Source organism: Pipistrellus kuhlii, unplaced genomic scaffold (genome assembly GCF_014108245.1).
Source record: "Pipistrellus kuhlii isolate mPipKuh1 unplaced genomic scaffold, mPipKuh1.p scaffold_m20_p_8, whole genome shotgun sequence".
NCBI classification, from domain to species: Eukaryota; Metazoa; Chordata; class Mammalia; order Chiroptera; family Vespertilionidae; genus Pipistrellus; species Pipistrellus kuhlii.
Window position 1 is genome coordinate 50360348 of NW_023425584.1, and position 15273 is coordinate 50375620.

The 15273-nt window shown below is 34.5% G+C and overlaps 1 protein-coding gene across 6 annotated transcripts in view; it reads right to left on the minus strand.

The window, feature by feature from the left end:
- LRBA (LPS responsive beige-like anchor protein) overlaps positions 1–15273 on the minus strand; it is a 518726-nt gene that overhangs the window by 448180 nt on the left and 55273 nt on the right. For all 6 annotated transcript variants that reach the window (XM_036424850.2, XM_036424848.2, XM_036424851.2 and 3 more), the window contains 7 exons: positions 14353–14499; positions 11976–12173; positions 11662–11795; positions 8550–8658; positions 7533–7685; positions 2898–3066; positions 285–364 (listed from right to left, as the gene is read on the minus strand). In XM_036424850.2, the coding sequence (XP_036280743.1) occupies positions 285–364; positions 2898–3066; positions 7533–7685; positions 8550–8658; positions 11662–11795; positions 11976–12173; positions 14353–14499 (990 nt within the window). The remainder of the gene's footprint in view (positions 1–284; positions 365–2897; positions 3067–7532; positions 7686–8549; positions 8659–11661; positions 11796–11975; positions 12174–14352; positions 14500–15273) is intronic.

The window sequence follows — 15273 nt, forward strand, 5'->3', positions numbered from 1 at the left end:
ACTAGAAACAGTAAATATTTGCTAAATGAATGAATACACTTGAACTCCTACAAAAATTCATATACCATATATTACAATTATCTATTTCAGATTCTGCAATAATGTATATCCCTATATCCCCAAGAAAGATGAACAAAAAACAAACATAGAAACAAATATTTTTTCAAAATATTTTCCAATGTGTAACCCTAATAACAAAGCAAATAAACCAAGAGTGTATTTTATCTAAATTATGTTAAAATACAGACAAGCTATAATGCTATAGGATAAGAAAGTGAACTCACCCTCATCACTAACTGCTTAATGAACATCAATAAGAATGCTCTTAGAGAAAGTATTTCTTTTGAATTAGGTCGTGGTCCATCTTTAAAAAAAAAAAAGAAAGAAAGAAAGAAAGAATACACACACATTTAGTGTTTCAAATACCTCAAAGCTAAAATTCACATTTCCAATAATGTTTCCACTTATTATAAAAAAAATAAATAAATAAAGGTCAGTCTCCTAAAAGAAAGACAAGCATTCAATCTCATATGCAACTGTATATATAATACTCCAAATGAACAAATTGGGTTACACTGAAACTAGCATGAAGTTTGTTTTTAAATAATGTCAAAAGAATTTCAAAACATAAAAATGAGGTAATAAAACTTGTATTCAATAATAATGTGCATTTATATTTTGTTTTAAAAGACTCAGAATGATACTATTACAACATAAGTTTAACATACACACCAAAAAAAAGGTAAAACCCAAACTTTTATGTGAATTTAGTATGGAAAAAACTTTTTCTCTACTGTTAGCACTGTTGTAAACTAATACAAAAATCTCAAGGAGTATAACTCAGTATCATTCAAGAAGTTAAACATTATGTTGGCCACCTCTGACATCTCCTCTTCTTGAGCAAGTCCTTGGTCACACATGGCTCACATTAAAGTCAATTTTCATGTCTCAAACATATAATTCCCAGAAAGCTTTTGAAACCAAATACCCATTGTTCTGAGATCCTAAGTGAGTACCTGTTTTCTGCAATTTTTTTCCAACTAATCATTACTTACAACTAGTTCCTAGACCACCAAAGCATAGGACCACCATGACCTTGAACAGGTCAATTAAAAGAGGAAGATAATTATTTAAAATTTGTTCCACATGACAATTCCCAAAGAATAGGTTACAGAGTTACAATAGAATCATAAAGTTTGTCCAGCTCTCTCACTTGCAGTCTAAGACGTTCCCAAGGTCACTGATCAGTTATAAAATCAAGGCCAGAACGTTATACTAATGCCCAGGACAGTGTAAGATACATCTACAGCATTACGAAAGAGTCAGCAGGAAATTATGGCTTAGTTCTAGATCTACCACAACCTTGCCAGCTCAAAGAGATCATGTTACTTCTGTATGTCCTTACAGCTTTATAAATTATAGGCAGAATACTATCTGAGAGTAATTAAGCTTATTTTGAAAGGGGTTTATTTAAATAATAATAATAAAAAAAAGCACTGTAGCCCTGGCCAGTGTGGCTAAGTTGGTTGGAATGCTGTCCCACGCACCAGAAGGCCTCGGGTTCAATTCTTGATCAGGGCACATGCCTACATTGTGGGTTCCCTCCCCAGTGGCTACTGAATATATCTCTCACACACACACACTCTCTCTCTCTGTCTCTCTCTGTGTCTCTCTCTCTCTCTCTCTCTCTCTCTCTCTCTCTCTCTCTCTCTCTCTCTCTCTCTCTCTCTCTCCCCTCCACTATCCCTCCCACTACTTCCCTCCCTCCATATAAAATCAAATTTTTCAAAAACAGACATTTTTAAAGTACTATACAAATCTGAAGCCTCATCTTTGTAAATCACTGAACAGCCAAAGCCTTTGAATACAATCAGAATGTATGTTGTCTGACTCCCCAGCATCCATTTCCCAATTTCAAGCAACAGAACACAAGTTTTATCAAGGGACTGACCCTGTCCTCACTCTGAGATAATGTGTTTCAGAGGCAGGAAGGGCCTCAATGTCTGGAGCAATCTGATGAATAACTGCTACACAGATGGGCACACAATGCAATCAGAGCCAATGAGAAACAAAGACAATGAAAGCGACTTTTGCTGGCAATGCTCAATGCAGGTGGATGCTCTTTTGCTGGACTTGAAGTTCTGAGGATGTGAAGGTGAAGTGGCTACTTGGTACTACCAAAGGAGAGAATACATGAAAAGTGCCAACAGAGAACTGGGTCCCAGGGCCATACTCTGAACCCCACTGTCAAGTTTTACTGAAATGCCTGTTTATATGTTATTATTAACTCCCTATTATGATGTAAGCCGGTTTAAAGGAGGTTTTGCAATACTTAAAAACAAAAGAGCCACCAATTGTCAAAATTTTTATTTTGAATCCTTCCATGAACTCCTGACATGATGAGTTCTTATTCTTCCAGTAATTAAGTCTCTTGCTTATGCAGAAAAATAATTACTGAAATGTTGTGAATTTATTACACTATTTATTTGAAGCAGATATTCCCTACTTCTGCAAGAAATCTCCATCTCCCCCCCCCAAAAAAAAAAATACTGTTTTCAATTATCTCATTGTGACAACTGGCACCAGCATCAATACCAGTTGCTAATATAGACTTTCTTCTCATTTCAGTGAATTAAAACTATCATTCTAGTCATAGCTGCTCCCCAGACAATACCAACAAAAGTAGCATTTTTTTCTAAAAATAGAAGTTATTAACCTGTGGTAACTACAATTTAGGACAAACTATCAATATAATCAACAGACTAAAAGAAATTTTACCATGATGAAATTTAGAAAAATTTCCAGAGTACTGGAACATTACTGGTTAAAAAAGAAAAGAAAATCCTGATTTGTCATGTACTAGTATACAGCATAATACACTGACAGAGCTGCTATACCTAATCCTTTTGGGATGATGCCACTTCGATCCTGAGGATTCACTGCCCAGTAATAGTACTTCAGTGTATGCATGATGAGGAGCACTGTTCCAACTCTCCGGATGGCATTGTATATGTTGACAGTACCGATGAATTCGGTGGACAGGTAAGTATAGAGTGTCAGCTGAACCTAGAGCATGAAAATGAAGAGCTTAAATCAAAGGAGCAAACCAGCATTTTACCCATTTCCAGTTAATGCCCTCAGGCTGCTTTACTTAAACTGTATTGTTCCAAAAAGCAAGATGCTGAGCTTGGTAATAACTTCCATGTATAAATGTAACACATATCCACTGATATACACACACAAGCACACAACAGTAGAATTATAAACACTCCAACTATATCAAATTTCTGCCGTATTATGAAAAAAAAACTGATTCTTAACAATCAGCAATTATTCATGAGCATGTGTAACTTCTTTATAATAAAATTACTACTTATGCTATGCATAGTGGTTTTAAAATCTAGAGATTTTCTTTGTTTTGAAGAAAATTAGAAGCTAGAATAACTCAAAAGAAAGAAAAAAGTAGTAAAGGTAGTTAAAAATAAAAGTAGAGATAAGTCAAAAGAAACAAACCCATATAGAAACATGTAAAGTCAACCTTAAAAAATATTTGTTAAAAAATAGAATTCTGCTCGATATTACCAATACTGTAATCATAACATTAAAGTCTGTAAACATGTTTATCATCCTCATCCCCCAATTAGGAAAGGATTCTACTAGGTTTATTTGTAATTGAATAGTCTAAATAAACACACAAGAATTTATTATCTTCAAAATATATAAGTTCTTAATATGCAAGAAACAGAAAGAATTAAGTGGTGCCCCACCACTAAACATAGAATCAGTCAAGTTATGGCTCTAAAAGTCACCAATAATTACACTCTAGTACTTAGAAAAATATAAGGACTACCTTGGCTCTATTCTAATGACAAAATCAAGAGTTTTTCATTTCATTGCCACTGGATATACCTTATAAATTGCATAGGTGCCCATCATCTAGATGTCAGATTCCCGATAAAGAAACAATCAAGGCTAAATAACTTAGGGAGTCAATCACTAATCATAAATGGTAAGCCGAAACCGGTTTGGCTCAATGGATAGAGCGTCGGCTTGGGGACTGAAGGGTCCCAGGTTCGATTCCGGTCAAGGGCATGTACCTTGGTTGCGGGCATATCCCCAGTAGGGGGTGTGCAAGAGGCAGCTGATCGATGACTCTCTCATCGATGTTTCTAACTCTCTATCTCTCTCCCTTCCTCTCTGTACAAAAATCAATAAAATATATATTTTTTTAAAAATCATAAATGGTAAAAAGTGGCAGATTCTGAACCACTTACCATTGAGGCTTGGATGATTATAGTTTAGAAACACTGTAATCCACTGACTTACTGAAGATAACATTATTTTGATGTAGCTACTGCTGCTCAAATAAATAGGACCTGTTTCCCTGTTATTGAAGCAAATATTTAACACTTTCTGGGACAGGTTCAAATTCTTAACAATGCTATTTCAGTCATCCTGAAAATATTTACATCCACCTATATGCGGAGCACTCCATTATGGAAATAAGATGGCAGTTAAGATTTTAAAAATACGCACAAATTTAAGTGAAAAACTAATGGCAATAAAGATACCCACCGCAACAAAAGAGGTTATGAGGCAATATGTGTTAAATGCAAAATGAGTGGCATAGGGCTATTAAATACTATAAATTTAGAGGACAGAGAAATTATAGGATAAGCTAAAATAGTCAACAAAACCTTCACTTATAGAGTAGGTTCCTATGTAGATTTTGAAGCTGAGTAGGATAGGTAGACAGAAAGGGGGAATTTCAAACAGAAAATAATAGTGAGTGATACAAAAAGTTTCCCTAAATCTAGAACAATGGTTCTCATTACTAACTGCATTAAAATACCCGAAAAACATTTGTTTTTTTTTAATCGTGAAGCCTGGTGCTCACTTCAGCAGCCCATATATTACAAATACTGATGCCTGGGCCCTGTCTTACACCAATTAAGTCAGAATCTAGGGTGAAGGAGATAGGATTCTGTTCTTGCTTTTATTTCTAAAATACTCTCCTGATCCTATCAACAACCAAGATTGAGAACCACTGCTCGAGGATAAATTTTGTTATCTGTCTAGCCTTTGAAGATAACTGAATTTTTAAGCTAGAAAGCCTACTAAGGAGAACTGGCCTAGAAACTTAATGCTAGAAAAGGGACTACTTTATACTGAAAACAATGGGAAATCATTACACGTTTAAAGGCTCAGAAATGATTTAATGAGACTGGTATGTTAAAAACATACAGTAATTCTGGACCAAAAGTGACAAAAATATGGAAAACAGGATAAAATTAGATAGCCACATATTGAGATAAGAATGGGAATCTCAAAAATTATTCATATGTTAATTATGAATAAACCTTTCCTCATTCACTCATTATATAATCTAATAACCACATAAATTACATGGTAACATCTACCTTTCCCATTAGACCTGAACTCTATGAGGGCAGGAATTAGATCTGTCTTGTTCAACACTGATTCCATATGCCCAGCATAAAGCAGCCACTCAAGTGAAGGACTGCTGTATACAAGAAAATCCATCTCTCTAGTGAAGACATTAAAAAGACTGTAGCTAAGCACATCAAAGATAAATGGATATTATATATCACTGTGAACATCCTTTTACAAAAGCAAAGGTTGATTCATGCATCCAATCCACTCAACTTCAGTAACCAGAGGTGAAATTACCAAAAAGCAAGTAAAGCTTAAACTCTGTGCCCATTCATCCATACAGGTTCCTTCAAGATTCTAAATCTAATTGTGTATGCATTATGCCATATTCTTGTTCTTTTATTTGTTAATCCTCACCCAAGAATATTTTTCCATTGATTTTCTTTAGAGACAGTAGAAGGGAGGGAGGAAGGAAAGAAGAAGGAAAGAAGGGGGAAACATCAATGTGAGGATGTGGGAGACACACACCGATTGGTTGCCATCTGCAGGCACCCAAACCAGAGCCAGGATAGAACCTGCAATCCAGGTCTATGCCCTCGATCAGGAATCAAACCTATGATCCAGGGTTCATATTACTTTTCTTAAAAAGTTCCTCCTTCACCCAGATTATATGACCTTCATGTCAAACAAACTTTGAATCTAGCCTTTGTTATAACTTATATTTCTAATAAAACAAAAGTAGATATAACTCCTCATGAATACACAAAGCAGATGGCTAAAAGAGAAGGAAAGTTTAGTATTACCAAATCAACTGCAAATTCTAAAGAGGAAATTAAAGAAAATTATTAACAAGAAAAACATAACAAATAATACTAGGAACTTACAGAAATGATATAATAAAAATTTTAAAACTACAACTTAGTATTAACAAGTTTTTTCGATCACATCAAAAGAGACCCCAAGCCTTACAAATATGCTGTTTAGTAAGACAAAGACATGTCTAGTAAAAGTTTAAAAAGTAACTTGAAACAAACCTTGTAAAGAAATAAGAGCAAGGGTCACAAAAGAGAAAGAGGTCAAATTTGAACCTGCAGATAAAAAGCTACAACCTCCAGCTGCCTCCTTTGATTATTTCCAAATGGCAATCAGAGTCAGCAGCTGTTTTTCTCTTTATCGTTTGAAAAGACCAGCTGAAAATAAGATACTATGACTCTAGAAAAAGCAAAAAGTCTGCAGACATTTTTTCCTGAAAACTAGAATAAGTATGTGCCATTCTAAACAATGATAAGCACTGCAAGTGGACCAAAAGGAAGGGAGGGAGGAGGCAGAGAGACAATTAAGGAGTTTGAAATAATACAGCTTCTAACAAAAACTGCAGATGAAACAGATGCAATTATGCAATTTAATAAAATTTTCTGTTTCAAATTCTGCTTAACACTACCACTATTAATATTTTTAGGACAACTTAATACATCAGGATTTATCAAAGGTTTTATTTATATATTTTATCACAAATAGACATGTGTTCAATTATAAGTAATTGGTTTGTTGTTACAGTACTAAATTGTGTCTAAATATAATTGTATTTAATAATCTGAATTAATGTGAAATTAAAATGATTAAATGAGACCAGTGTTCAAGTAAGGGTGAAATTTCAGCTGTTTCTTAACAATTAACCTCAGGAATTTATCATGTTGATGGAAGGGATATGTGTGTAAAGAAGAGGGAAAGAGAGCAGCACAGTGAGTTAAGGAATAAAAATATATACACATATATACATATATTTGCAATAGAACTGAACTATAGTTATAGAAACATTACGAAGTTGGAACTGTCCAACTTTAATTCATATTTAGTAATTTAAAGTCTTTCTGAAATAAAAATTTTATTTTTACATAACACCAGAAAATAAAGATTATAGTTTTAAAAATATATATATATTAATGTTGCTTTTAAATAAAAGAAAGAAAGGATATACTGACTTGCAAATTTACCTTAAAAAATATGCTTAGTCAAAAATGAACTCCAGTGAAATCTTACATAATAGCACACAAAAGGATTTTTTAAATCCTCATTTATCACTCAAGTATAAAAATTTGAAGACACTAAACCAAAGTCAATATACACATATATATTACCTTGGCTGGGGTATGAATCCATATAGCGGGGTTAAGAAGAATGTGATCACACAATTGCTTGAGTAGGGGCATCCCATTCTGCAGATTACTCAGATATTTTGAAAAAGCAAGGCAAAGTTCAAGCACTGCTCTGCTGACATGGGATTTGGAAGACTGCAAGGCAAGATATTTCAGAGGTCACTATCATCACAAGGCAAGGTAAGTAAATTAAAAGTTGCTAATATCAGAAAAATATTGCCCTACTAGTTATATCTAAGTCAGTGGTTCTCAACCTTCCTAATGCTGTGACCCATTAATACAGTTTCCCCAAACATAAAATTATTTTCGTTGCTACTTCATAACTGTAATTTTGCTACTGTTAGTGAATCATAATGTAAATATCTGTATTTTCTGATTGTCTTAGGCACATGTGTCAAACACAAGGCCCGTGGGCCAAATCCGTCCCGCCAGGCCTTGCAATGTGGCCAGCACCGCGCTGTCATCACTGTACTCCGCTGCGTTTCCATCACAATGACAGTTTATGACTGTTCAGTAAACCATTCGGCCCGCGATTTAGGCTGGATTTTAGATTTTGGTCCCTTCTCTGATTGAGTTCGACACCCCTAGTCTTAGGTGACCCTGATAGCGGTTCTCAGCCTGTGGGTCACAAAACACAGATATTTACATTACGATTCCTTAACAGTAGCAAAATTACAGTTATGAAGTAGCAAGCAACGAAAATAATTTTATGGTTGGGGGTCACCACGACATGAGGAACTGTATTAAAGAGTCGCAGCATTAGGAAGGTTGAGAACCACTGCTCAAGGTTAAAGATGACATAAGACTTAACAACTTTTATTTAATAAAGCAATAGGTGGCAAGGTAAAAACAATAAAAGGTTATTTTAATTTAAGTGATTCTACCTAACTAAAGAGACACTTGGAAACACTTGCAGACCCAGTTTCTCAGCCACTTAGGAGACTAAGTCATGGCCTACACATTAAGAATCAAACATGTAAAAAGCATTTTATACTTTACCTTTTCAAGACTATATCCTATTACCAAAAAGCCTTTGCAGGCAAGCATCTGCTCCTGCATGGCAATTGAATTCCTCAATAACTCCATGATAAAAGCCAGCAAAGTTGAACTAGAATAAAAAAAAGACTACGGTTTAAAAAAAAAAAAAAAATGTGTGGATTGGTGTTTTTTTTTAAGTTAGATTAATCTTAGTAAAGGTTCTCTATTTCAAGGAAATATAAGTTCTACTAAAACTACCTCAACATTATTACAGGACTAGAATTTTAATGTAATTAGAATTTACTCAAATACTTATTTCCTATATTGTATCACAAACATATAAATAACTGAATTACTTAGAAACAATATGACAAATATGCACGAAAATAATGACCAAAACCACATAATAAAATGGCTAACATTAAATATATGAAGACATTAAAAAAGATAGCATAAACCAGTTTGGCTCAATGGATAGAGCATCGGCCTGCAGACTGAAAGGTCCCAGGTTCGATTCCGGTCAAGGGCATGTACCTTGGTTTCGGGCACATCAACAGTAGGGAGTGTGCAAAAGGCAGCTGATCCATGATTCTCTCTCATTGATGTTTCTAACTCTTTATCCCTCTCTCTTCCTCTCTGTAAAAAAATCAATAAAATATATTTTTTTTTAAAAAGATATGTGGAGCAAAAAGACTAGGGTAGAAATTCTCAAAATGTGTTAGGATTCCAGACTGGCCTACTTTGAACAGGACAAGAGAATATAAGAAAGTGAAGTTGAGCCCTGGCCAGGTAGCTCAGTCAGTTCGCATCCTCTTGCACATACAAAAACAACCAATGGATGCATAAATGGTAGGGTAACAAATTGATCTATCTCCTTCCTGTCTTTCTCCCCTGCCTCTCTCTCTTTAAAATCAATAAAATAAAATAGCTGAAACCGGTTTGGCTCAGTGGATAGAGCATCAGCCTGTGGACTGAAGAGTCCCGGGTTCGATTCCGGTCAAGGGCATGTACCTTGGTTGCGGGCATGTCCCCAGTAGGGGGTGTGCAAGAGGCAGCTGACTGATGACTCTCATTGATGTTTCTAACTCTCTATCCCTGTCTCTTCCTCTCTGTGAAAAAATCAATAAAAATATATTTTAAAAAAATAATAATAATAAATAAAATAAAATAAAATAAATAAACATTAAAGTTACCCTGACCAGTTTGGCTCAGTGGATAAAGCGTCGGCCTGAGGACTGAAGGGTCCCAGGTTCAATTCTGGTCAAGGGCATGTACCTTGGTTGTGGGCACGTACCTTGGTTGTGGCACATCCCCAGTGCGGGTTGTGCAGGAGGCAGCTGATCAATGTTTCTCTCTCATCGATGTTTCTAACTCTTTATCTCTCTCCTTTCCTCTCTGTAAAAAAATCAATGAAATATATTTTTTTAATCAATAAAATATAAAATAAAAAAAACATTAAAGTTGAAGACAAACTGAAGTCCTCAAACACTAAGAATTGTGTTCATTATCCCAACAGGAAAATCAGAATTCAACAAGAAGTTGGAAGACTTTTAAAATTGAGCAGCCATGCTTCCATCCTCACAACTTTTAGAGATATCTGAAATGGAATGGAATAAGGTCAGCTGTTACCTTTTTTCCAAAGGCTCTGAGACTGTCTCACAAAAAAAGAGAAAACTGGCAATCAGCCTCCTCTGCAAAATTGCTTTTAACTATCAGCAATTCCAGTAAAGATGTAGAAAAGAAAACGATAAACAATTTAAAAAAATAACTAAGCTTTGTAACAAAGATTTTAGACCAGGATGCAAAAAAAAAAAATAATTATATATATATATATATATATATATATATATATATATATATATATATGAAGTAGTAATATGTCAAGAATCATTTTCATCTCCTAAAATCAACAACTACTAGATTTGATACTTCATTCCTTTTTTTAAAAAAGTCATTTTGTTTCCTAAAATTACTCTGGAGAAAATTCTTACATCATTAAATATATACAATGGTAGAAGACCTCTAGTTATATAAAAGCAAAAATCAGAGAAAGAATTTCAAAAGATGCTGAAACCGGTTTGGCTCAGTGGATAGAGCGTCGGCTTGGGGAATGAAAGGTCCCGGATTCGATTCCGGTCAAGGGCATGTACCTTGGTTGCGGGCATATCCCCGGTGGGGGGTGTGCAAGAGGCAGCTGATCGATGACTCTCTCTCATCGATGTTTCTAACTCTCTATCTCTCTCCCTTCCTCTCTGTAAAAAATCAATAAAATATATATTAAAAAAAAAAAATTCAAAAGAGACAATGGGAAACTCCTTTAAATTACCCAAATAATAAATTAAATGTAATTATTTTACTGTAAATATTTCACTAGACTACAGAATCATGAATAATTCATTTAGACATCCTCTTCAAAGCTTTATAAATTGTCCTAAAATTAATAAGTCTCTGCCTTTTTAGACTCAAACACTACAAGAGACAAAATGTGCCAAATATATAATCTAATAAAAAAAAGATTAAAGCACCTATTATATAACATCAAAAATTTAGATTTCAATTACAATCAATTAATATGAAAAGCTAAATTCCCATAAGTCACTAACAAATAATTTAAATTTTTTAAATTAGAATATAGAAAAATGTTTTTATTTCTGATAAATCCATTATTTCTAACTTTATTTAAAAAACAACTTTATTTTTTTTTTAATATCTTTTCTTTGATTTCAGAGAGGATGGAGTGAGAGAGAAACATCAATGATGAGAGAGAGAAAATAATTGATTGGCTGCCTCCTGCATGCCCCCCACTGGGAATCTGATTACAACTGTGATCTCCTGGTTCATAGGTTGACCCTCAACCACTAAGCTATGCCAGCCGGACAAAAACAAAAAACAAAACAAATAAAAACTTCTTTTAGAGCTTCTATATTTCCTACTGATAAGGAATAACTTAAATCAATACTATTATACCATTATTGATATGAATTTGTAATAACATTTATAGTTCACAAGTTTCTTTGAATTATATTTTTTAACCCTACAACAAATTTAAAAGGCAGAAAAATTACTGTGCAACTGGACAATAATGACAGTAACTCACATAAAATTAAAGCAAAAAACAAAGGCACTCACTCACCATATAGTCAAGTCAACCTCCTCAGATAAGTACTGCCTATAATCCAACTGTGCAAAAAGCGGAAACAGAACTTGTATCCCTCCAATGGAATGCATGGCACTTTGGATGGAATGTGTTAAAACTGCCTTCACATCCTTATAAAATAGAAGAACCATAAACATCCCAATGATTTCACTTCCAAAACAATTAAAAATAAAGCATAACAGGGACAATGGAATGTTACATTGCATATATTTAATAGAAGAAACCAAATACACATCAATAAAAATCAAAAATTACCATTAAAAATATTCTTAAAAGATTCTAGCTAGTACCTGGAGCATGAGTGCGTGTGGTGAATGAACAAAAATCGAAGGGTTGTCCTTAGGGGATGATTCCAGGCAAAGCTGGGCATCTGTAGCACGTGGATTGTATGTGAATGCAATGGCACTAGAGAGTTTGCCATCATACAATAAAAGTTTGTGATGCTCAGCCAGGAACAGATCACTTTCTGTTTTGAATTTAAATGTACCCTAAGAATAAAAAAGTAGAACAGTTGAGACAAAATGCCACAAAAAGAAAATCCGGATACAAAGCACCACAGTTATAAAAATTTAAGGAGACACACCACTGATCATTTTCCTAACACTATTAACTAGGATGAGATTGTCCATTTAATTCTGAAATGGACTGAATTCATATTAAAAATATAATGGAAAACAAGTCAACTTCACATTAAAATCTTATATTTAAAAAATATATATATATATATATAAATATATATATATATATATATATATATAAAACAGTATATACACAAGAGTATTTTGTTTTTACTTTGTCATTTTCTAAAACCTTTAGCAAAAAGCACAAAATATTTAAGATGATAAATTTTATAAGTCTATAGTACAGTAGTGTTAACTATATGTACATCATATAACCAATCTCTAGAACTATTAAATCTTGCCAAACTGAAATTCAATACCCAGTGAGCATCTCATTTTCATCTCTCTCCATTCCCTGGCAACCAACATTCTACTTTCTAATTCTGTGAGTTTCACTACTTTATGTAACTTTTTCAAGTGTAACCATAGAGTATCTGTCTTTTTGTGACTGGCTTAATGATCTTAAGATTCACCATGTTACTACATGTGATAGAGTTCCTTCTTTTTAAAACTAAATAATTTTCCACTATATGTAATACCATATTTTCTTTACTCATCTGTCCATGGACAATTAGGTTGCTTCAACTTCTTGGCTATCCTATCTAATAAAAGGGAATATGCTAATTGACTGTCACACCCTCACAAAGATGGCAGAACCCACAGCCAATAAGGAGGGAATACACTAATTGACTGCCATGCCCTCAAAGATTGCGGTGCCCAGTCCTCTCAGCCCCACTGCCTCTGGACTCTCAGCCACCCAGTGCCAGCCCAAGGCACAGACAAGCCTTGGATGGCAGCTACCCAGCTGCTCAGGGCCACCCAAGGCTCAGGTAACCAGGGCCGGCCAAAGCTTGCACTGCTGGCAGTGGTAGCAGCAGAAGTGTGATGGGGCATCGCCTTCCCCTGATCGCTGGGTTACCTCCTGCCCCTGAGGGCTCCTGGACTTTGAGAGGGGGGGCAGGCCAGGCTGAGGGACTCCAGTGCATGAATTTTGTGCACTGGGCCTCTAGTTATAAATAATGATGCAATGAACATGTGTAACACAAATATCTCTTTCAGATCCTGCTTTCAATTACTTTGGATATATGCACACAAGACTGTTTAATCATATGGTAACTTTATATATGTATACTATATTAATTGTAATTAAATGTAAATCAACTCAAAGTTGATTGTTTTCAAAGAAACATAGTAGACATTAAATGTCTCCGTAAAAAACTATACCAACAATTGCTTTACCTAAAGTTCCCAAATTTTCTTGGTTTGTGACATTCTTAGCATCTCAGTAAATTTGTATGCTCTAGACCCGTTTTTGGCAAATTGCGGCTCGAGAGCCACATGTGGCTCTTTGGCCCCTTGAGTGTGGCTCTTCCACAAAATACCATAGCCTGGGCGAGTCTATTTTGAAGAAGTGGCGTTAGAAGAAGTTTAAAAAATTTGATGCTCAAATGAAATTTCAATCGTTGTACTATTGATATTTGGCTCTGTTGACTAATGAGTTTGCTGACCACTGCTCTAGACCAAAATAAATATTGAACATTTCTGTTTATTAAGTAGTTTGATCCAAAAAACTTTATATTTTTACAATTTAGTAGTCATTTAAAAAGATTAATGCCCAAGTTAGAAAAAAAATGTTCCCTTAAATTATTTATTAATGGTATGTGTATACATCTTGGTCACTGGATAAGTTCTCCTACTTTGGAAACAAACTTCATACCTCATCCTCATTGTTTCACACTAATTTTCATGTGGCACTTGCTTTCTAACACAGTAATTACAGAAAACTTAGCTATGCAAAGATTAATGTCATTACAAGAAATTCAGCATGATCTAAAGTCAAAACTTAAGCTAGCACTCCACATATGACAAGTATACTGTATTTCCCTCAAAAAATTAAAGTACCTTTGGACACCTGTGACTTTCTGTGGTGCTCATGATTACTTTGATATAAACAGTCTGTAATCCAAAGTAAGTTGCCCCATGAATCACCCACCTTTGAATCAAGCTCAACTAATACTGATTAAGCAGTGAACAGCAAGTAAAGTACCTTGTATCCCAGGCCCAACTGATAAATAGCAAAGATCTGAGCTGCATTAAGAGCTTCATTAAAAAGGTACACTGCAGTCATCTGACCACAGAATACTCTATTAGCATCTGCTGTTTCTGACGAGCCCAGGAAACATTTGTCAAAAGTCTATGAAAGAACACAGAAAATTTTATTAGGAAAAATTATCTTCTCCAGAAATAACAACCTAAATTGGTACAAATGTTCATTCTAAACTAAAATCAAAATATATTAAAATAATTCATTTAGCCATTACACTTCATTCTTTCCCATCTGTTGTAGTGATCAAGAGATACCTCACAGAGAAGCAGATAAGACACGTTTACAAAAGAAAAATTAAAGCTTGATAGCAAAATAGGAAACAGAGTCAGAGATTTCATTATGGACTCAAGGTTCATAACTGGATAACCTCAGAACCAGACAAAAGAGCAGGCTTTGGAGTGTGGAGGAAAATCAAGAGCTAAGTATGGGATATAATGAATCTGTCTTTACTGTGAGCTCATGTGAACAGAGGAGCAACTGTCAACAGGGTCCTGTAAGTTTGGTAAGAAGTTAAAACTGTAAAAATAGGTTTTTTTGCACTAGATAGCTGTGGTTTTATTTTCTTTTTTAACAAAATTCAAAGCTTTCCACCACATTGGTGTTCTCATGCAAGAAAATCCCAAGGTTTTTGTTGACAGGAGGGGTGCTTTATATACAGAATATTGATTTTACATATAGTCTTAATATTAAATAAAATTCTAGACAGCTTTTTGCAGATATCAAGATATAGATGATGAGTAAAGTCATGGGAATAGAAGCAATCCCTCGAAAGAAATGTATAAATCCAGAAATAAAGGTGTATTTTTTTGCTTCTACAAAAAAAAAAAAAAAAAAAAAAAATCCTTTTAACAACATCCAGGT